This window comes from Balaenoptera borealis (genome assembly GCF_965194805.1).
Source record: "Balaenoptera borealis genome assembly, chromosome: 2".
NCBI classification, from domain to species: Eukaryota; Metazoa; Chordata; class Mammalia; order Artiodactyla; family Balaenopteridae; genus Balaenoptera; species Balaenoptera borealis.
Window position 1 is genome coordinate 128,651,259 of NC_138867.1, and position 20,520 is coordinate 128,671,778.

A 20,520-nucleotide genomic window follows, 5' to 3' on the forward strand; every position below is an offset into this window, starting at 1 on the left:
TGATCAATATTTTTGCTTGTAATTTTTTGAATAGATATTATAACCATATGGTTCAAAACCTTAAACTTATATAAAAAATATATAATACATTAAAAGCCTTATACTCCTGTGGCTGTGTCCCCTGCCCTGTTCACCCCATATCCTCACAGAGAAGCACTCTGGTTAGTTTCATGTGTATCCTTCTAGTATGTCTTTAAGGTAACTAACATCTATTGCACACCTACTCTCTTCTAGGGAACCTTCTCATACTGTGATAAGTCTTTTACATAAGTTATCTCATTTACTCCTCACAACAATCCTATAGGGTACATGCTGATATTATACTCCCATTTCACAGAGGAGGAAACTGCAGCCCAGGGGCTTCGAGTTGCTTCTGTTGCTGAAGCAACTTGCCCAAGTTCATTCAGTAAACAAAGAGGTCTGTCTCCAAAGCGAGCGTTCTTAAACCGCCAGTCATCTGCCTCCCTGTTAAGCGCAGGGGCAGGCAGCGTGGGCTCGTTCAAGCACCTGAAAGATGAAAGTTGGGGCACCTGCGTTTTTCTGCAGGCACTACCTGACTTTGGTCGCTGGGTTCCCGACTCTGTACAATGGACACAGCCGACTCGGTCCCTTCTGAAACCCCGGTATAGAGGAGCCGAGCACTAACGCCTGCCCCCACCCTCTCTGTTCTCTCCCCAGGACCGCCGAGAGAACCTGCCCACCTCCCCGCCCTGGACGCCGGGCGCGTCCCGGCCCCCCAGCAGCCTGGACGGCTGGGTGAGCCCGGGGCCGTGGGAGCCGGGCCGCGGGAGCAGCTTGAGCAGCCCCCCGCCGCTGCCGCCGCCGCCGCCGCCGCCGCCGCCGCCCATGTCCCCCTCTTGGAGCGAGCGCTCCGTATCCCCTCTGCGACCTGAGACCGAGGCGCGGACCCCCAGCCGCCAGCTGCAGGCGCTCCTGGCGCGAAACATCATCAACGCGGCCCGGCGCAAGAGCGCCTCCCCGCGGCCGGCGGGAGCTGAGAGCCTTCGGCCCTTCTCCCCGCCAAGAGCGCTGCCACCGCCGCCACCGCCGCCGCCGCCGCCGCGCATGCGCTCGCCCCTGCCGGTCCGACCCGGCCAGGCCGCGGACCCCGGGGCAACGTTCGCTCCCATCCCCCGGAGCCCACTGCCCGCCGGGCCCTCGCCCTGCGCCAGTCCCCGGAGCCCGCTGCCCGCGCCGCCCAGGCCCTTCCCCTACCGCCGCTCGCCCACGGACTCCGATGTGTCCCTCGACTCCGAGGACTCTGGGGCTAAGTCGCCCGGCATCCTCGGCTACAACATCTGTCCCCGCGGGTGGAACGGCAGCCTGAGGCTCAAGCGTGGCAGCCTACCCACGGAGGCCTCCTGCACCACCTAAAGGCTTCCCCGCCCACACCCCATCCCTGCCCCGGGAGAGCCGAGCCAGAAGAAGTGTCGTTGGGCTTGGGAGATCCCAGCACCATGTCCCCAAGGGTCTGACCTCTTCGATAGCCCCAGAGATAAGGGGTCAGGGGAGGAGAGCTCTGGGCTTGGGGGTGGGGTGGTGATCCAAGCTTGGGTTCTAGCCCTTGCTCTGTCATTCAGTCATTGTGGGAAAGACCCTTCCTCTGCTCCTCAGCTTTCCCATCTGTTTAATAGAGCTTTGGCCAAGGCAATCTCCAAACTTCGAAATTACCCCTTCTATCAGTACACACACACTAGTGCCTTGGAAGAGGCAGGGTGTTGTATGTATGGACCCCTAGACTTGCTGCATTGCAGGGTTCCATACTCTTTCCCCCCCTTCCCGGCTCTGATCTCTGGAGTCTGGTAAATGAGGGGTGTGTTCAGAGGATCCTACGCCTGAGTTCCTTGTCCAGGCCCTGGCTTGACCCTCCGCCTCCCTGGCACCAAGTCCCAGGCAGGAGCAGCTGTTTTCCATCCCTCCCCAGACAAGCTCTGTTTTTACCATGGTGACCTTTAGAGAGGGTCTCCCAGGCCAGCTAAAGGTGCCCTGCTGGCTTCTCTGGAGAGTCTCTCTCTCTGGGGAGAAGAGGAGGGAAGATTCCTCCTGTCAGATCCCTCTCAGGCTTTTCTCCATCCCAATTCAGGCTTCCCAGGGTCTCCAGGAATTAGGCTATAGGTGTCTCCAACCCATCTATCCCTTCCGGGCCCTTTCACGGCAGGCTCTGCGCTCAAAGCTGAGCCGGGCAGAGAAGAGTTGATACGGAGCTATCTGCTATCCTCTGGCTTTACCTGGTAGCCCTGAGTTTGAGGTTGCCCATTTGGAAAGAGGGAGGCAAAGAGTTCTTTGTTATGGGTGGTATGCAAGCAGTGGCCAGGATGCATAGAGGAGATTCTAGTAGGGAATGGATTGGCTCAGATGACCTCTGGGGGCTCTTCCAGTCCTGAAATGCATTCCGCAGTATTAGGGAGGGAGGGAGAGTAGTGCTGGAGGATTGGCTGGGGAGATGAGCTTGGGTGGGTGAGTGAGGGGTTAGACCAGAGTCTGCCTGTGTTTCTGGTTCCTTAGGAAGTACTCCACTCTTCAGTTTCAGGCCCCAGCATCCATACTGTGCCCAGACGAGGGGGCCCTGTTCTGCCTCATCTCTTTCCCATCACACTCCGGCCTAGCCAGTGTCTGGTCACTACCTTGGGGAGCCTGGCTGCAGGCTCTAGCCTGTCCCTTAGGCTTGTAGTGACTCTGATTCCAATCCCCAGGAGGAACATAGGGAGGAATGTACCTCAGTCCTATAGTTTCCAGAGTTGGCTGGTGGTGCCCTCTAGAGGTTCAGAATATCAGTTTCAGGAAACTAAGTTAGGGGGTGGGGGGTGGGGGGGGCTGGAATTGGCTGAGGATCAAAGGTATGTATGTAAGTGAAAGGATACCAGGATGTTGCTAAAGGTGAGGGACAGAGGGTGATTTTGGGGTTAAGAGGAGACTTACCCATCCCTCAGGGTGATTTAGACCTGGAACCCCTAAGTGAGGCTAGGGCAAGCTGGGGTTAGGATGGGAGTCAGGGTGAGGGTGGGGTGCTTTGGAATAAAGGACTGATCCCAAAGGATTCCCAGGGCCTAAAGATTGGGAACATAGGCCCTGTTGGTAGGAAGATGAGAGGGTGCTCCAACTTGTCAGTGATGAGTGATCACATTACTGAAGTCCCCACCTGCTTCAGGGACCCTTGTAGTGTGGGAGGCTGGGGCTAAGGGCTTCTTTCAGAGAAAAGACACTATCAGGCCACTGGTTGATACAGTGGCAGAGAAAATCCACTTCTACCTGCATTTCCCCCAAAGAGCCAGCAGGAGGCAGCCTTGGGAAGCTGCAGTTCTGTCTGGCTGTTCTCTCCCTGTAACTGCCTTCTCCCCCAGTCCTCTCCTCTAACCCACTAGAAATTTCCTGTGTCCTGCCTTTTGCCTCCTGTAGAATTCAGCTCTGGCCCTCAATAAATGCTTCCTGCATCTTTCTGTCTCCTGTGTCATTTTCAGCTATGTCTAAAGCCCTTCCCTTTTCCCCAACCATGGAACAGTCCATGGGATGCTGGGTGGATGAGAATGTTTGATACACATGGGATGGGAGCTTGGGAAGTAGCAATCATGAGCAGAGATGGGGAACAACGAAAACACTCTGGGCCATAGAAGAAGTCCCTGGGTTGAAGTTCTGGTCCTATCATCTACTAGCTGGGTGACCCTGGGTAAACCCACTCCTTCTCCAGGCCTCAGCTTCCCTATCTGTGTAATGAGTGAGTTGGTGAGATGATGTCTCAAGGTGGTATTGCCCAGGCCCTGACCACAGAACACTGTCACTGGAGTGGCCAGGGCCAAGCTGCATCAGGGCCCAGTGCTCTGGGGCTGCTTCCTGATGGCAGGTCGGGGCTTCAGACAGGAGGAGGAGCCCCTATGAGAGGTAACGTCAGAGTCCAGGCAACCCTAGAGAACTCAGGATCCAGACCATCAGGAGTGCTCCTCTCCTGATGGGGGCGTCCTTTGCCCAGAGAAGGGGATTGGGGCCCCACTCCCAGGTGAGACCAAGATCCCTCACCTTCCTCTCTAAAAGCTCAGGCCCAGCAGAGGCGGGGCAAAGGACTCTGACGGGCAGGAAGCTGAGTTCAGGTGGTCCACAGCAGAGTCCAGGCTTCTTCTTAAGAGATATGCCCTTGGACAGTCTGTCCAGCACACAGGTACAGGAGCTCCCTGCCCTGGACCCGGCGCATCCCTGCTGGTCCCACCCTTCCCTGGTAGTGCTTAGTGCACCTCTGACTCAATCTTTATCTTCAGCAGGAACCTCTCCTGAGCACAGTATCCCCCTGCCTACTGGTGATCCTGGTGCCCAGACATGCCAAACCAGTTTCACTCCAAACTGAACTCAGTCTCTGCCCCCAACCCCAAGCTGCCCCCCCTACTCCTCACCATTATTTTCCTTGAATGACTCAATCCAGAAATGGGAGCGGCCCTTCCCTCACCTCCCACATCCAGTCTCTAACTGGGACCTGGTGATTCTTCAAATACCCCTCAAGCCCCTCTCCTCCTCTCCATGCCCTCTGTCACCTCGCTGGTCCAGCCACCCCCAGGTCTCACCTGACCACAGTGAAATCGTCCTGCCTCCAGACTAACTCCTGCCAACCCACTTTCCACAGGGCAGCCAGAGATATCTTTGGAAAATGACCATGTGACTGCTCCATTCCACTGCCTTAAACTCCAACAGCCCTTTATAAGACACACTATACTTTTGAAAAGCCTGCTGTGATCTGGCCCTTGCCCACCTGTCTGGCCTCATCTCTCAGCACCACCCCAGCCCCCAGTTCTAGCTCTCCTCGCTGACCCCTCACATCTTATGTGTGCCATGGCCTCAGCCTGCAGTGCCCGTGCCCCTCTCTGCCTGTGAGCTCCCACTCAGACTTCAAGGCCCAGCTCAAATGTCTCCTCCTCTGTGAGGCCTTCCCCACCCCCAGGCCGAGCTGGTGGCCCCCTTCCCTGGCCCTCCCAGAGCATTTCCCATGATGCGTCGCAAAGGCTGTTTACAGGTCTGACACAGGCCTGGCTGAGCTCCTTGAGGACAGAGCCCTGTCTTATTTATTTTCAGTCCATAGAGAGAGGCTCAGAGAATGTGAGAAGGTGGAAGGAGGGAGGGAGGGAGAGAGGGAAGAAGGGAGGAAGGAAGGAAGCAGAGGAAGAAAGGAAAGGAGGAATGAACAAGTCAAGCAAAGTTACTGGGGGACAATTCATTCATTCATCAATCTACCCATTCAATCATTCATTCAACAAATATCTACTGAGTTCCTACCAGGCCCTGATCTAGGCCCTAAGGATACAATTTGCAAGCTCAGGGGACCAGTGATTCACTCAGCATTTCCAGGTGACTTTGGTGTGTGCATATGTATGTGTATTGTACATGTGCAAGGTCTTCTGTTTGCAAGGGCCTGCTGCCCGTGCACCTGTCTTCCCTGGGGCCTGGTGCTTCTAGCATCTGTCCCTGGATCCTGTTGCAGCCCAAAATAAGGCTGTGAGCCACGACAAGGCAAGGACAACTCTCATCAGCTGAGGCCAGAGCCGGCGGCAAGGCATACCCAGCTCACTGACGACCGCCTGCACAGACACTGACCACTCAACTCTCAGCTTCCCGACAGAGGTGTTAATCTGAGGGTCTGACACTCCCTCCTGCCCACTGTGGTTCCATCTCTCAGGTACCAGGATTCAAGGGGAGCTCGAGGCGCTGTGGGGAGTGGGCAGTGGGGAGGAGCCAATTCCCAGAGCCCCTTCCCCCAAGCAGAGGAAGGGCCCAAGGGGGTCCGGGGAGGGTGGGGCCTCGTGGAAGCCTGGACCCTGAGTTGGGAAGGGAGGGATTCTAAGCTCTGGGTTACTCTGGGTTAAATGGAGAGGGGGTGGCTAGGATTCAAGGTTGGGGTAGGTAATGGCTCTGCTCAGGACTCTAAGATCTTTCAGCAATAGAGGGAAGCAGGGTCCCTGTCTATAAAATGAGGGGTCCTTCCCAATGTCTGTGAATTTCTATAAGGAGAGTGTTTGTCAAGAAACAGCTCCGGGGACTGTGGAATCCTAAGTGGTCCCAGTTGGAGCGCTGTCCACCAGCTCGTGGGCATCACCCCAAATGCATGCATGTGTGCTCATGTTCGCATGCAGTTTTAGGGGGTTCGTGTATGCCCTGAAGCACATCCATGGATACCCATGATCTAGCCCAGTCTCCTTAGGTTACAGGAGAGCTACTTGCTCACAGTTACCGAGGGAGTCAGGGACACCGATTAGAATCCAGGCCGCCCAGCTCAGCGCCCACTGACCCGGGGCTGGGTATGGGCGTGGGGGGCACAGATGGAGGCAGATTGTTTTTCTAAAAGAAGAAATATAGAAAAACCTGGAAGCAAAGCAGAGGGGCACAAGGGTTGGTAAGGCCGTCAGGAGGCTCAAGGACTTTGCCTTCTCTCCTGGGGGGCGAGTTAGGGGATCTGGATTTGGGGCCCACAGGGCTTCTCTGGGGCTTTGGACCTCATTTTATTTGTAAATCACCTCCAAGATTCCTGGGACACGCCATAAGATGCAAATGGGGGGATGGAGGAAGAGGGAGAGAAGGAGCGAGGGAGAAAAGAACACCATGCAAGTGAGCTGAAGGAGGGGGGATAGGAAGGGGGCTGATGGTTGTTTTTAGTGTCCTTGGATCAGCCTGCGCCCTCAAGCCTCAGAGCCGAGTCCTGAGGACAGGAGGGGCGCACCTTGCAGACCCCAGTGCAGCTTCAGCCTAACCACCCACGCTCCTCTCCCCCTGACTTCAACCTCCAACCTCTTTCAGCCTCTGATTGGCGCTCACTTGAGTCAGTGGACAACAACAGTCAAGAGACCCTCGCCTCCCCATCTCCTAATGTCCCAGAAACTACCCCCAATGAGTGTGTGCTTCTCTAGCATCAAGGAAGCAGATTTGTGTGACCTTGAGCATCTCCTTTTTCTTCCATGGACCTCAGCCTCCTCTTTCCAGCTCAGACAGCCCTTGCTTGAGGCTTTGGGGTGGGCCAAGGCTGCGCAGGCCTGGGGTTGGGTAGACCAAGGATTGGGAGGTCTGGGGAGGAACGGAGGTAGCCTGGACCATTTGTGGCAGTCTCTCCTCCACAGGATGATCCCCAAGGAGCAGAAGGGGCCAGTAATGACTACCATGGGGGACCTCACTGAACCAGGTAAGGCTGACCCAGTCCTTGAGCATTCCTCAGATCCCATGCTTTCTTGCTCCCAGGCTGCAGCCACTCAGGCCTGCTGGTCCCAGGTCTGGGCAAACAGGTGTGAGTTCGAGGCCAGCCTGTGGAATCTGCTGCCTGGGCTTGGAAGCTTCCCAAAGCACTGGCAGGGGCCTTGCCCTGATGCCTGCACCCCCAAGAGCTGAGGTTGAGTGCCCTAGATTGGGCTCTGCCCCCACCTAAGTCCTTACCTCAGCCCCAAATGGAGCTCTGAGAGCTCTGGTCCCAGATTCAACCCTAACAATGGCCCAAGCGTCCCACAGATTGCCCCTGCTTGTTTTAACTGGGCGGTGTCCCCGAGCCCCCATGGCAAGAGACAAGGGGTCAGGGGAGAGCGGGTCAGGGGGGCAGGAATAGGCTGCCCGATCTGCCTCAAACCATTTCACTTAAAAGCACATTCATCCAATGCATAAATCATCTAAAATACATGATTATCAACTTTATAAGACCTCTTGGCATAATTTTGGAGTCTGTTGATTTGGCCTACTTTAGAGCATTTCAAATATTTTAAAAACAAATTTAGCTAAGGCAGGCCTCTCAAACTTTACTGTGAATCGCAGTGACATGGCGTTGGTTAAAAATAGAGATTCCCAGCATCAACCCCCAGGAATTCTGATTCAGGGGACCTGGGGAGGAGGCCATACATTAGCCTTTTAGACAAGTACACAGGTGATTCTGATGCAGATGGGAAGTGAACCAAGCTCTGATAAACCCATGTCTAAGGGCATTGCTGCAGTTTTACCTCCTTCAGTGTTCTAGGAAGTATTTAATCATGTGTATGACTTTATGTGTAAGTCGTACTTTTAACTTGTTTTGTGTGTTCTTGCCTCCTTTTGTTGGTGTCATTTTTTTTTTTATTCCATGATTTTCTGTGCTGAAATACACAAGCTTTGTGAGGTACCGATGCTCTAACTAGAAGAATCAGGCAATGCATTTTCTTTTCTCTTGTCTAAGTAATTAATTAGTTACAGACCCCCAAATACTGACGCACAACATTTATGCCAGACTGGAAATACATGAATTGTTGACGATTGCTAGGGTATTAATTAAGGACAATTTTGGAACTAAAGAAAAGCAGAAAGGAAAAAATCTCATGGTGTCACCACCGAAAGATAGCCATTGTAAAATAATAATAATAATAAAACACTTACCGTTATTGTGTGCTCACTATGTCTCAGATACTGTGCTAAGAGCATTTGTACCTTTCGTTATATATATAACCCTCACAACAACTCTGTAAATTAGATACGATCACACCCATCTTGCAGATGAGAAAACAGGGGTCAGAGAAGCTAGGAAGTCACATATATAGTAGGTGGTAGAACTGAGATTTGACCCCAGAGCTCTGTCTCCAAAACTGCTCCTTTACCACATGGTTATATAAATAAAACATTCATTTTATAGAATATTCAGACAAAGCAGACATGAATGACTTTGAATGTGAAAGTTCCTCATAACAAAACCATCTGGAGAGAACCATTGTTAACAGTTTTGTGTAAATCCTTCTTCCGTTCATATATAAACGTATTTATATAAACACACACACGGGCTAAATACTATACACTGTGTTCGTCATCTTAAAGTTTTTTCACTTAGCGGCACACCACAGGCTTCTTTCCATCCTAGTATGACTTATCTCACCCCTCCCCTCCCCTCGCTCCCCCAGCATATAAGATATTATATATATTTATACACACACATCCCCTAAGGGAGGCCATGAAGCCTCAGCCCAGGTTGGGACCCTTAGGAGTAGAGCCTGAGGATTCCCAAACAAGTGACTTGTTGAGCTCGCACTCCTAGGAGAAGGGAAGTGACAAAAGCACAATCCAGCAGAGGAAACTGCTAAGTAAGGACGTGGGCTCCAAAGCATAAATTAATTGCCCTACAGAATTCATCTCATCTTCAGCAAGGGGGCTGTTGCAGCCTCTACTCACCGGGGCAGTTCTCTGTGGAGGTGACAGTTGTGAGCTGTGAGTCACTGATAAAGGGCATCTGGGCAGCATGCACCACAAGACTGATTCCCAGTTTTCACAATTCGAAAACTCACTGCAGTAAACATCCTTGTATGTATATCTTCAGGCATGTTCATTCAACTTTTCTGCCCGAGGACGAATGCCTAGAAGTGGAATTGCTTAGTCAAATAGGTTTTACCTATAGCTTTTTTTTTTTTTTTTTTTTTAAATATTAAGCTCAGTTCATCTGAACAGCATTTGAGAATATGATGCCAGGGGACTTTAATTATGTATTTAGGTATAAATGGTCTTTCATCTGTTTAAGTATGCAGTACATTTTCTTGTTCAAAAACAGAAACAAAGCAAACAATTTTCCAGCCCTCCTCCTTCCGAGGTCCCCAAATTGTTACTGCCAATATTTGGCATATCTCCTTGCAGATTTTTCAATGCATACATAAACATGTGCTTATTTTTTAAAATATATGAGTGGGATCTTAGAATACAGATTCTTCTGAAATTTCCTTTTTTCCCCCCTTTTAATCTACAGTGGATTTCTTTCTGATCCTAACATGTAGAAGGTGCTGTCTCTATATTTGCTGAAAGAATGAAAGAAACATCAGCCTCCTTTTTTAAAAGGCCGTTTAGGATTCCATTGAATGGGAAGAATCACAGCACCTGAATGGCCCTCAGTGTTGCCTGGTGACCACATCACCCATCCCTGACCCATTCACTCTCCCCTGCTGTTCTCTGAGATAACTTTAGCAACCTCTCTTCTCAAACCTCCAATACCTCCTCCCCCACCTTCATTCTCAGCTAATGACCTTGCTTCTTATTTCACCGAGAGAAGTGAAGTGGCCAAAAGAGAACTTCTGCAAGCTCCCGCCTCCACATCTGTCCACTTGTTTGCATCTGTGTCCCTGTTCTTGGTTTTCCTTCCTGATATGATAGATGAACTCTCCTTGCCCTGTGTGAAGCCAACCTTTCTTGCTGGGCACTGAACACCCTCCCTGCCCTGTCTCCTGCTCAAGCCATTCCTTCAATAATTCTCCCCTCTCTTTATTGCATCGTCAGATTTTCTCATCAGCTAACAAACATGCTATTGTTCCTCCCTCTTTAAAAACAAGCAAGCAAGTAAGCAAACCAACAAGCAAGCAAACCGCTCTTGCTTCCACAGCTGCCCCCAGCCATGGTCCTTCAGAGCACACCTCCTCAAAGCCTCTGTCTATACTTCCTCTCTTTCTCTCTTTTTCACATTTTATTAAACCAACTTACACACACACACACACACACACACACACACACACACACAAAAGTTGAGAGTGCAAATCCCTGTGGCCCTCCTTTTGTTCTTGGGGTCTGGAGCAAATCCCAAAGAGCATGTCATTTCATCCCCCAAATACTTCACAGAAAGTAATAAAAAGGACATTTCCTTACATGCCACAAAGATATTAACACACTGAACAAAATTAAATGTTGATTTAATACTATCTAATAACCAGTCCTATAGTCAACTTCCTCCAATTTTCTAGTTTGTTAATGGGGATCCAAATAAGAGCCACTTTTTAACTGAGGTAGCATTGGTTCATATTTAATGTTATATATTGATAGTTTCATGTGTACAAAATTATGTTTCTACTTCTGTATACACTACAGCATGCTTACCACCAAAAATTTAGTTTCTATCCTTCATCATACAGTTGATCCCCTTTACCCATTTCACCCTCCCCTGCGACCCCCATTCCCTTCTGGGAACCACTACTCTGTTCTCTGTATCTACATGTTTGTTGATGTTTGGTTTGGTTTGATCATTTATTTTGGTTTATGTTTGTTTGTTTTTATATTCTGCATATAAGTGAAATCATATGGCATTTGTCTTTCTCTATCTGACTTATTTCACTTAGCATAATAACTGTACCCTCAAGGGCCCTTGTTTTTATTTGGTAGCTATGTCTCTTAAATCTCCTTTAATCTAAAACACTGCCCGCCCCCCTCCTTTTTTTCCATGTCATTCACTCCTTTGAAGACACCAGGCCACCTGCCCTCTAGAACGTCCCACATCCTAGATTTGGCTCATTGCTTCCTCGTGATGTGGTTTAACTCTGTCCTCTTCTCTTGAACTCTGTCCAATAAGGCTTTCACACCCAAATACTCCACAGGAACTGCTTTTGAGGAGATTGCCAATAATAACACCATGTTACTAAATACAATGGTCAGTTTTCAGCCCTCCTCTTACTTGACACATCAGCAACATTTGACTCCGTTGATCAGTCCATTCTCCTTGATACACTTTCATCATTTGGTTCTAGGACACCACAGTCTTTAGATTTCCTCCTAACTTGCCGGGTGTTTTCTCCCAGGCTCCAGGGCTGGGGCTCATCTCCTCAGTCTAAATGTTGGAGGCGCCGGGGCTCGGTCTTTGGATCTCTTTATCCATTCTCATATCCTTGGTGATCTCACCTAGCCTCCAGGCTCCAAATACCATTTAGAGAGCTGGAATATGAACCTACGTGTGTCTGATTGTAGAGATGACAACTCTGCCTGTGCTGCCCATACGTATCCCTCTCCTACCAACGTCTTCACCACACTGACACTCCTCTCTTCCAAAAGTCTTCCCTTGCGGCGCCAACATAAAAGTACGTGTTTTGCTGGCGGGGAAAGCGCCAAGGATGTGGATGGGCCACCAAACTACTAAGGACGGTCATCAGCCCTGGAATCCGTCTACATGGCTATAATGACTGGTCCTAACTATGAGAAAAGAAATAAATGGGACAGCCTTCATTAAAAAACAACAACAGCAAATACCATTTCTACTTCCTGATGCCCCAGTTTTTATGTCCAGGTCAGTTTTCTCCCATGAACACTAGACTCATATATCCAGCGCCCTCCTCGGCATCTCCGCTGGGATGCCTACAAGGCTCTTCAAACGTTATGCTCAGTTTTGGAGACAATTAGGGGAGTTTGAATATGGACTAGGCATTATATTAAAAAAAAAAAATTCATTCACTTGGAAAGGTGGGGATCTTTAACTGATAAAAGCGAGTTACAAAGCAGCTGTGCTGTGATTTCATTTTGGTTAAAAAGTCACATATGAATACACAGTCAATGAAAAAGACAGGAAAGGATATACACTAAGGTGTTAGTAGTGGCAACCTCTGGATGGTAGAAAATGGTGTTTTTCTTTTCTTTTATGTCTATATTTTCTAACTTTCTTCAATGCACATATATGCTGTTTTTATAATAATAAAAGGCTATTTTAACATTAAAAGAAGACATGTCTAGAACAGAATGCCTGGTCTTTCCTCACACCTCCTCCTCCTCCAGCCTTCCCATCTCAGAGAGCGGCTACTCCATCCTCCCAGCGGCTCAGGCCAGAAACCTTGCCTTTACCTCCCACACCTCTCTCTCTCTCTCTCTGTCTCTCTCTCTGTCTCTCTCTCTGTCTCTCTCTCTCTCTCTCTCTGTCTCTCTCTCTGTCTCTCTGTCTCTCTGTCTCTCTCTCTCTCTCTGTCTCTCACATCCCACACCCGTGGCCTACCTTTAAAAGATACCTAGAATCTGATCATTACTCACTACCTCCACCATTATGGGCAAAGAGCTGCGTGGGAAACGCATGGAATAAATATACCTGGCCAAAGAACATCTGAAATGATGCTCAATTTCACTGAGTGTCAAACACATGCTAATTAAACTCGGAGGAGTCATTTCTGCCCATTGGGTGGGCAAAGATTCCTAAGAATAATGACACCCAGGGTCAGCAAGTGGGGGAGAAATCGGCACTCTCATACACAGCAGACGGTGCTGTGTAGAGGTCCCCTTAGAGGCAGCAACCCAGAGTGCCCTGAGGGTTTGGTAGTAAGAGCTCCCTCTGGCCTCTCTGGGCAGTGCCTTTGCTAGACCTGGGCAAGAAGCTGAAGGTGCCCCAGGACTTGATGCTGGAAGAGCTATCACTGCGTAACAACCGAGGATCCCTCCTCTTCCATAAGAGACAGCGCCGCGTGCAGAAATTCACCTTTGAGTTTGCATCCAGCCCGCGTGCGGTGAGTAAGCCTCCATTGTGTTCACAGGGAAACTGAGGCCCAGAGAGGGCCAATCGTTAGCCTAGAGCCAAACAATGAGCCAGATAGGACCTCTGCCCTCTATGGGGGGGTCCCTCAAGTTCCAGCTGGGGACGGCTGTGATATCGCCATCAGATTGACCTCTGCCTTGCTAGGTGATCCTAGAAAAGGGTTAGCTCTTTAGGCACCTTTCCCCAGATACAATACATAAAGTGGATTGGACAGGATGACCCATGGAGTGAAGGGACTCTGGCTCCTACAAAAAGTGCAGAAGAATAGTCAGGTGCTCTGGGCTGAATTTGCAGCAAGCAGGATTTAGATTAGACTTGAGCTTGATCTAAGATGGAAAATGCAGAATGCCGTCCTCTTCTTCCCACTGGAAGAAGGCAAAGGCCACGAGACAGTCAGCTGGTAGAGAAAGAAGGCAAGAATGGCTTGTCCTCCAGCTTCAAAAAGGTGGCAGGCAGTTTCAGGTACTTCTAATGAACTCAGGGGCCTTTCATCCTACTCCACTCAATTTCTGGATGAAACAGGAGATGATGAGAGGGATCGATGTGGCAGAATAATAAAAATGACAAAACACCTACCTTTGCTATGTGCTTATGACGGTACTAGCTAAGCAGTTTGCATGCATCCTCTCAGTTAATGATCAGAGAATGATATTATTATCATCATCTTCACTTTACAGAGAAGGAAACTGTGGCTCAGAGAGGTTAAGTATTATATGCCCAGGGTCAATACTATAATAGCAACTAACGTATATAAGAGCACTTCTCTGTTCCAGGGTTTAGCGCTCTATTAACTCATCCTCCCCTCCCCGAAACATCCCTGGGAGGCGGGCTCTAGGATTATGACCTCCCACCACCCCCTGCCTTTTTGTAGTGGAGGGAGAACCCTGGCCTCTTGCCCCGTTGGGCCTTCCTGCAGTTTATTTGCCCCTCGCCTCCCCCCAGCTCGTGGCAGGAAGCACCAAGGAGAAGGTGACTGGAACAGCGGAACCTGGGACGGTGAGCGTGCACAGAGACCCCGAAGTGGCGGAAGCCTGCGGGAAGGGGCCAGGCAGCTCAGATTCCCCAGTCCACCACCTCTGAGCTCCCGCCCCTGTGCCTAGGTTGCTAACAGCTCTGAGGGGCAGAACTACCACTCTGAGCTCCACATCTTCCCGACCTCAGGGCCTGGGGGCCCTGAGGGTGCCCAGCCCACAGCCGCCCGGCCAGTGAGTGCCCACAGCCCCAGTGCCCTGGCACCAGGTAAGTGGCCTGCCCGCGTCCCAGGACCAGGGGACCGTAGCATGGGCGAGCTCCACGGTGGGGCAGGAAGAGCATCCAGAGAGTGTCCTATATCTCCACCTCCTTCCCAACACACACACACACACACACACACACACACACACACACACACTCACCCCACTCCAAAGACCCAACACAAGCCCAGAGTAGCGCAGCAATGTGCCAAGGTCACAGAGCGAGTCAGCGTCCGAGGCAAGACTAGAGTCTGCGCCCCAACTCGCAATTCCAGTGCTCCATCCTCCTTGTTTCCAGGGATGGGGAAGGGTCCTCTTTGCTGGAGCAACTTTAGCACCACATTCCACCCCTCCCCCAACTCCCCTTTCCTAGCCCCCCAAAACAGTGTCTGCAGCGGGGCGTGGGGGGCAAGGTTAAAAGGAACCCAGGCGTCCCGCTCTCCCACCTCCCACGTGCCATGCTCCACCCCTAGGCTATGCTGAGCCACTGAAGGGCGTCCCTCCCGAGAAGTTCAACCACACGGCCATCCCCAAGGGCTACAGCTGCCCGTGGAAGGAGTTCGTCAGCTACCGGGACGACCTGGGCGAAGGCGGAAGTCACACCGACAGCCTGTTGGAGTATCGAAATTTCAACACGTAAGAGCAGGCGGGCTGCTTGGGGAGAGACCTGGAGGGAGGATGCACTGGAGCCAGTCACAACCACGGCAGCAGCTGCATCTCCTGAGCACTTGCTACATGCCAGGCTCTACCCCCAACGCCGTATATACATTTATTGAGCCCCTGCTAAAACTCAGTAGAGCTCTTGCCTTAACACAACTAACTAGTGCTCAATAAATGTACAGGGAGTAAATGGGTGAATGTGGCACACATCTTGCTGGATACTCCTCCACAACAGGGTGGGGCAGGTGCTACAGTTTTTCCTATTCTGCTGGAGAAGAGGATTATCAACAATCTGCCCAAAATCACAAAGCAAGGAAGCAGTGGCAGGGCTGGGATTCAAGTCTGGTTTTGTCTGACTCCGGAGTCCAGTTGCTTATTCTCCATCACTGCTGTGTGCCATCTGCTTGATGGACATCAAGGTGCGAGTCCTTCCCTGGGTGGGGGCCCCAGATCTCACCAGTCCTAGGCCAGCTCAGCGTTTTCCTCACTTTCATCAGTGGTCTGGAAGAGGCCTAGAAAGTGATCTTGAGGCTGTACCACTGTGGGGAGTGGCAGTGAAATGTTGGACACCAGAGGTGAGAGCCACAAAGGAGTGGCGCATAGTGTTTAGCACGTGGGCCCTCGACAAGGGCTTAATGCAATCTCCACCCCTGGCTGTGTGACCTTGGGCAAGTGGCTTAACCTCGCTGGGCCTCCCTTTCCCCACCTGTAAAATGAGACTGTTATAGTACCTGCTTCATAAGATGGTCGTGAGGATGGCATGAGAGGCCTTAGGCAAAATTTCTGGCAAGTGATAAGCTCTCAATAAATGGTAGCTGCCATTATTATTATTATTATTATTATTATTATTATTATTATTACTTACAGGTTGAAATGATGGCTGAAAAAGCCAACAGGGGAGAACTTAAAAGGGATAGATTTAACATCCTGCCCTGGGGGCCTGAAAACAAATCACAGCAGTCAGGACAGGAGCTTGGCAGGAAGGAAGGCTTTGGGCTGGGGGATGCATTTCAACTGCATTTCAGTTGGCTTCCTTACTCTGCTGCTATTTGTGAAAAATGCTCCTCTGGCTTGGGCTGGATTAAGTGAGAAAGTGGAGGGTCCACAGAGAGGAGGCCACAGTCCAGCTCTTCTGGCACCTGCTCAGACCACACGTGGAGACTGTGTCTGTCTTGCTAGGCCTGGAGACCAAGCCCTCTGAGGAAGGGCTGAAGGAACTGGGGGTGATGGGCCTTGAGAAGAGACTGCTCAGGAGGGATGTGACTGCCCTCAAACAGCTGAGAGCCAGGCAGGACCATGATGGGAAGAATGGGCCCAACAGGCCTCATGTGAATCACAAGCCACTGGCAGACATTTTGGGGTTTCCTGCCAGGCAGGACTGTGCTGTTTCTCCTCCTGGGGCCCTCAGACCCTGCCTGTCCAGCTATTTAAAACCCTCAGCTGACATTCAGTGCTAGCAGCCAGCTTCCAGGCTGGCCATTGCAGGTCGCAGCCCCATCCATTTCATGCCTCAGCTCTGACAGGCTGAGGCATGTTCCCACCAAAATGAGGAGGGTCTTAGGGACCCCTGAGCCCAGACCCCTCCTGGGACAGAAGAGGCAACTGAGGCAGAGAGAGAAGGAACTGTAGCGTTGGTGGCCAAGCTGTGCTCAGGATCCAGGACTCTGGGCTCCTGATCAAGGGCCCAACGGTGAGGCCTGCTTGACTTGGAAACAGCCCAGCCTGTTCCTGCGGGGCCTGGCTGTTGCCATCGCAGCTGTGGTGGTCCAGGCAGAAACACTGTCCTGGCTGGAACCCAGGCCCTGGCCTTGCCTTTTTACCCCAGAGCAGGCGTTCCCCTCTCTCCATTGGTCCCAGGCTGCAGGGAAAACACTACATGAGCAATGCTTTTTATTCTCTTAAAATTAAAAAATAGTTTGAAAATCATGTATTTATATTATCTTTAAAGAAAACCCTAGGCGACTTCAAATAAAGGTAGGGCCCCTTTGTTCCCCATCCTCCAATCCCAGCTCTCTTCCCAAAGGTAACACTGTTGTCAGGTTGGTATGTATGTTTTCAGAACATTCTCTACAAGAGAATATTCTCTACAAGCAGCTACATACCTATGGGGATGTAGCATTGTTTGGTGTGCATGTGTGTGTGTGTGTTTTGCTACTTTGTATTTCATCCTGTAACTTGCTTGCTTTTTTCACTCAACGTTATTATGCTTTTGCAGTCTCCTCTTTCTAATACCTATATCTCTTTTCATTCCTTTTAAGTTGCTATATAGTACTCTGCCATGTGAATATACTATATTTATCTTATCCATTCCTCTGCCAGTGGGCATATGGCTTGTTTCTGGGCTGTCACTAATCGCTGCTCATACCTGCTTCCTTGTGCATGCGCTTCCCTAAGCCATATGCTTACAGGTAGAGTTGCTGGTTGACAGAATTTGCACATTTTCAGGTTTAAAAGATCCTGCCACATTGCCCTCTAAGGGAGCGACACCAATTTACTCTCCAACCAGCAGTATATGAGTGAGACTTCGCCCCACCGCCTCACTAACTTTGCCCCATTACCAAATCATTTATCCTTGCCAGTCTTATGAGTGAGAAATGGCATGTCTCTGTGGTAATCTGTAGTCTCTGATTCTCAGTGTTCTTTCTAACCCTCCTTCCTCTCTCCAGTCTTGATATATTGTTTTAAGGGGAGATGACAAGAGGAGGGAAAAACTCTATTCCAATTCTACTCCCTTCTAGACCTTCCTTAACAGGAACGTAGAGTTTTGCCAGGACAAGCCAGTTCTCACTGAAAACCTCACTCCTATTTCAAAGCAAGAAGCCATCCCCACTAGGGGCAGATTTGAGAATGGGCAGAGCTGGAGAAACCTGTTAAAGACAGTACAGAACCTTGCTGAGTAGCAGGGAAACTGAGGCCCAGAGAGAGGAGGGGAGGGGGCTGCACGTGGTGACCCACAGGTCTGTTCTGCCACCCTTTCCCACACTGCCTTCCTCTCCTGCTGCTCTTCTCTCCCCAGGACGCCAGTGCCCTTTGGAGGACGCCTGGTGGGGGAAACCATTTCGAGGGCAGGCACCCTCTTCGTCCCGGAGCTCACCAGTGGCTTGGAACTCCTCCGCCTCAGACCCAGCTTCAACAGAGTGGCCCAGGGCTGGGTCTGCAACCTCCCAGAGTCTGAGGAGCTGTAGCCCCAGCCCCTTCAATTCCCCCATCGCAGAGGGCGGGTAACACCTGGAGCCAAGACTTGTGGACAGCACTTCACAGTTTACGAAGGGCCATCACACACAAATGGCCTCCAAGGTCACAAAGTTCAGCAGTTCCCAAATGTGGTGTGCTTCAAAATTACCTGGAGGTGTTTTAATACAGATTTCTGGCCCGTCCCAAACCTGCAGCATCAGAATCTCCTGAGTGGAGGGTCTCTATTAGTAACTAGTACTCCCAGCTGATTCCAGGAAAACTCGTCCCCGGTTTGTATCTTTAGGAATTCAAACCACCAATGAGTTCACGTCCAAGCCTCCACTCTTTCCTGCTCCTGTAGTCTAGCTTACACTGCCCCAATGACAGGGAGCTCACTAGCCGCCTATTTACCTGTGAATCACTCTGATAATTAGATTTTCCTTTTACTGAGACACAGATGGTCTTTATTTATGCTGTTAACATTTACTAAGCAGCAACTGTGTGCTAGCCGCTGTGCAGCTCCAGGGAGAGGGTGTGCTAAGTAAGCCCAGGCCCTAGCCTAGGGAGGAAAACAACAGTAGAGAAGACAGATTTGTAAAGCAGGAAGTCATCTTAATTTTCCCTAAAGCACGCTAATTGACAACTGAGGAACAAAGGGCCAGTGAAGCAGAGGAGGGGTTCTCTAACCCTGGGTGTGGGGTGGGATTCTGGGAAGCTTCCCAGAGGATTCGAGTGGGGCCTCACAGGAGTGACAGTCCAACAAGGGAAGGGGGTGTGATGGGGAGAGTGTGATGGGGAGGGCATTCCTGGCAAGCGCACAGCGAGTGCAAAGGTGCAGAACTGTCATGGGGGCAGGTGTTGTGGAGAAGGGAGATGGCAATGTCAGAGGAGTCGGTGACTCCTCAGGGGGCCAGAGTGGGGTGGGCTGCACTAAGGAGATGGGGAGGTTCTTAGGCTGGAGAGCGAGGGGTCTCGCTGGTTGCTGTGTGGAGCACAGACTGGAGAGGAGTACAGCTGGACGCCAGGATCCTTGAAGGAACAAGGCCTGGACTAGGGAGGCGGCCATGGGGTCAGAAAGAAGGGGCAGTGCTCGGCACCTCACAGGACAGGTGCAGAGTAGGGTGCTTACAAGGACGACTCCTTTCCAGCCCCTTCCACTCACCGTTTAGAGCAGGCGCCAGGGTGGATCTTGTCCTAGTCCCCACCGGGCGTTTTCCGGCCTGTATGCTGGCTCGTTAGGAAGAGAAGGGAAAGGAACGCCTCACTGCAGGTGGTGGTGATGATGATGATTATGGCTGCTTTTTATTGGGTGCCTCAGTGCTTGGGCTGGTAGTAGGTTCTCTCCATATCCCATTTCTAATTTTCAGTACAACCTTGAGACAAAGGTATTGTCCCGTTTTACAGACGTGGATATCCAGGCTCAAAAGGGGGAAGTGACTTGTCCAGGGACAAGTGGGCATCTGTCCGATCCCAGTGGATGTTTCCTATCACCCCACTGGGCGGCCAAGCCCATTCACTCTGGAATCACCTAGTCATGGTGCCCTGCTTTAGAGTTTAGAGGTCAAGAGTACAGGCTGGGGGTCAGACTGGATGGGGTGGGTTCTAATGCCACTGCTGGCTGTGGGAACTCAAGTCATTTCTCACCTGTGGGCCTCTAATTCTCCACCTGTAAGATGAGGACGAGAGTAGAAGCCCCTGCATAGAGTTTTGTGGGCATAGTGACGGACACATACCTAATAAGCACTCAATCATTATCAGATTCCATGCAGCTACTACTCTTGGCTGGTAAGGTGTTCCTGCAGTGAGTGCACCTTGAGAAGCAGGCTCATGGAAATGTCACTGTGGGTCAGTAAAGCTGAAACCTGAAGGAAAGCCTCTGATCACTGCAGGGCTCTGTTGGACATGACTCACCTCCTTCCCCGCTGCTTCCCTCTGTCTCCGCCCTGGCGCCCTCTCCTGGGGAGATGAGAAGGCCGGGAATCTAGCTGGTTCCCAGGTGCACGGGATAGTGGTTGCATTTTCCTTTTGCTCTGGAGTTTCACTCTGCCCCACACAGTTTCAAGGGGCCAACAGCTGACTCAGATTTGCTTGCAGTTGATGTGTTGGCTTGAATTTGGGAGCTGCCATTTAAAGTCATGTTTCCGAGAGCTGAAAGCCAACCATTAGAGTGTCTGAAACACAGAAGAGAGGATTTGGTCCGCCTTAGGTTGGCTCTGCTGCGCTCTGCGGGTA

The 20,520-nt window shown here is 50.9% G+C and overlaps 2 protein-coding genes across 6 annotated transcripts in view; both read left to right on the forward strand.

Annotated features, from left to right (window-relative positions):
• The window catches only part of SYNPO (synaptopodin), a 36,630-nt gene extending 33,197 nt beyond the window's left edge, over positions 1-3,433 (forward strand). For all 4 annotated transcript variants that reach the window (XM_082381473.1, XM_082381476.1, XM_082381475.1 and 1 more), the window contains exon 3: positions 679-3,433. In XM_082381473.1, coding sequence (XP_082237599.1) covers positions 679-1,374 — 696 coding nt within the window. In that variant the 3' untranslated portion in view covers positions 1,375-3,433. The remainder of the gene's footprint in view (positions 1-678) is intronic.
• A 1,664-nt stretch (positions 3,434-5,097) lies between these two features.
• MYOZ3 (myozenin 3) lies at positions 5,098-18,740 on the forward strand. Of its 2 annotated transcripts, none has more exons than XM_082381519.1 (7): positions 5,098-5,653; positions 7,072-7,147; positions 13,039-13,193; positions 14,165-14,218; positions 14,323-14,461; positions 14,928-15,090; positions 18,131-18,740. In XM_082381519.1, the coding sequence occupies exons 2-7, from the start codon at positions 7,087-7,089 to the stop codon at positions 18,297-18,299; spliced, it is 741 nt and encodes a 246-aa protein (XP_082237645.1). In that variant the 5' UTR covers positions 5,098-5,653; positions 7,072-7,086; the 3' UTR covers positions 18,300-18,740. The 2 variants fall into 2 exon arrangements, with proteins under 2 accessions (XP_082237645.1, XP_082237644.1); XM_082381518.1 differs by having other exon boundaries at positions 5,100-5,653; positions 7,086-7,147.
• The last annotated feature ends 1,780 nt before the right edge of the window (positions 18,741-20,520 follow it).

Bases quoted from the DNA above. Each gene is read 5' to 3' on its own strand.
- MYOZ3 (XM_082381519.1), top strand. From the start codon at position 7,087: ATGATCCCCAAGGAGCAGAAGGGGCCAGTAATGACTACCATGGGGGAC. The intron at 14,219-14,322 runs GTGAGCGTGCAC...CCCTGTGCCTAG, and splicing joins GAACAGCGGAACCTGGGACG to GTTGCTAACAGCTCTGAGGG. The intron at 15,091-18,130 runs GTAAGAGCAGGC...TTCTCTCCCCAG, and splicing joins GAGTATCGAAATTTCAACAC to GACGCCAGTGCCCTTTGGAG.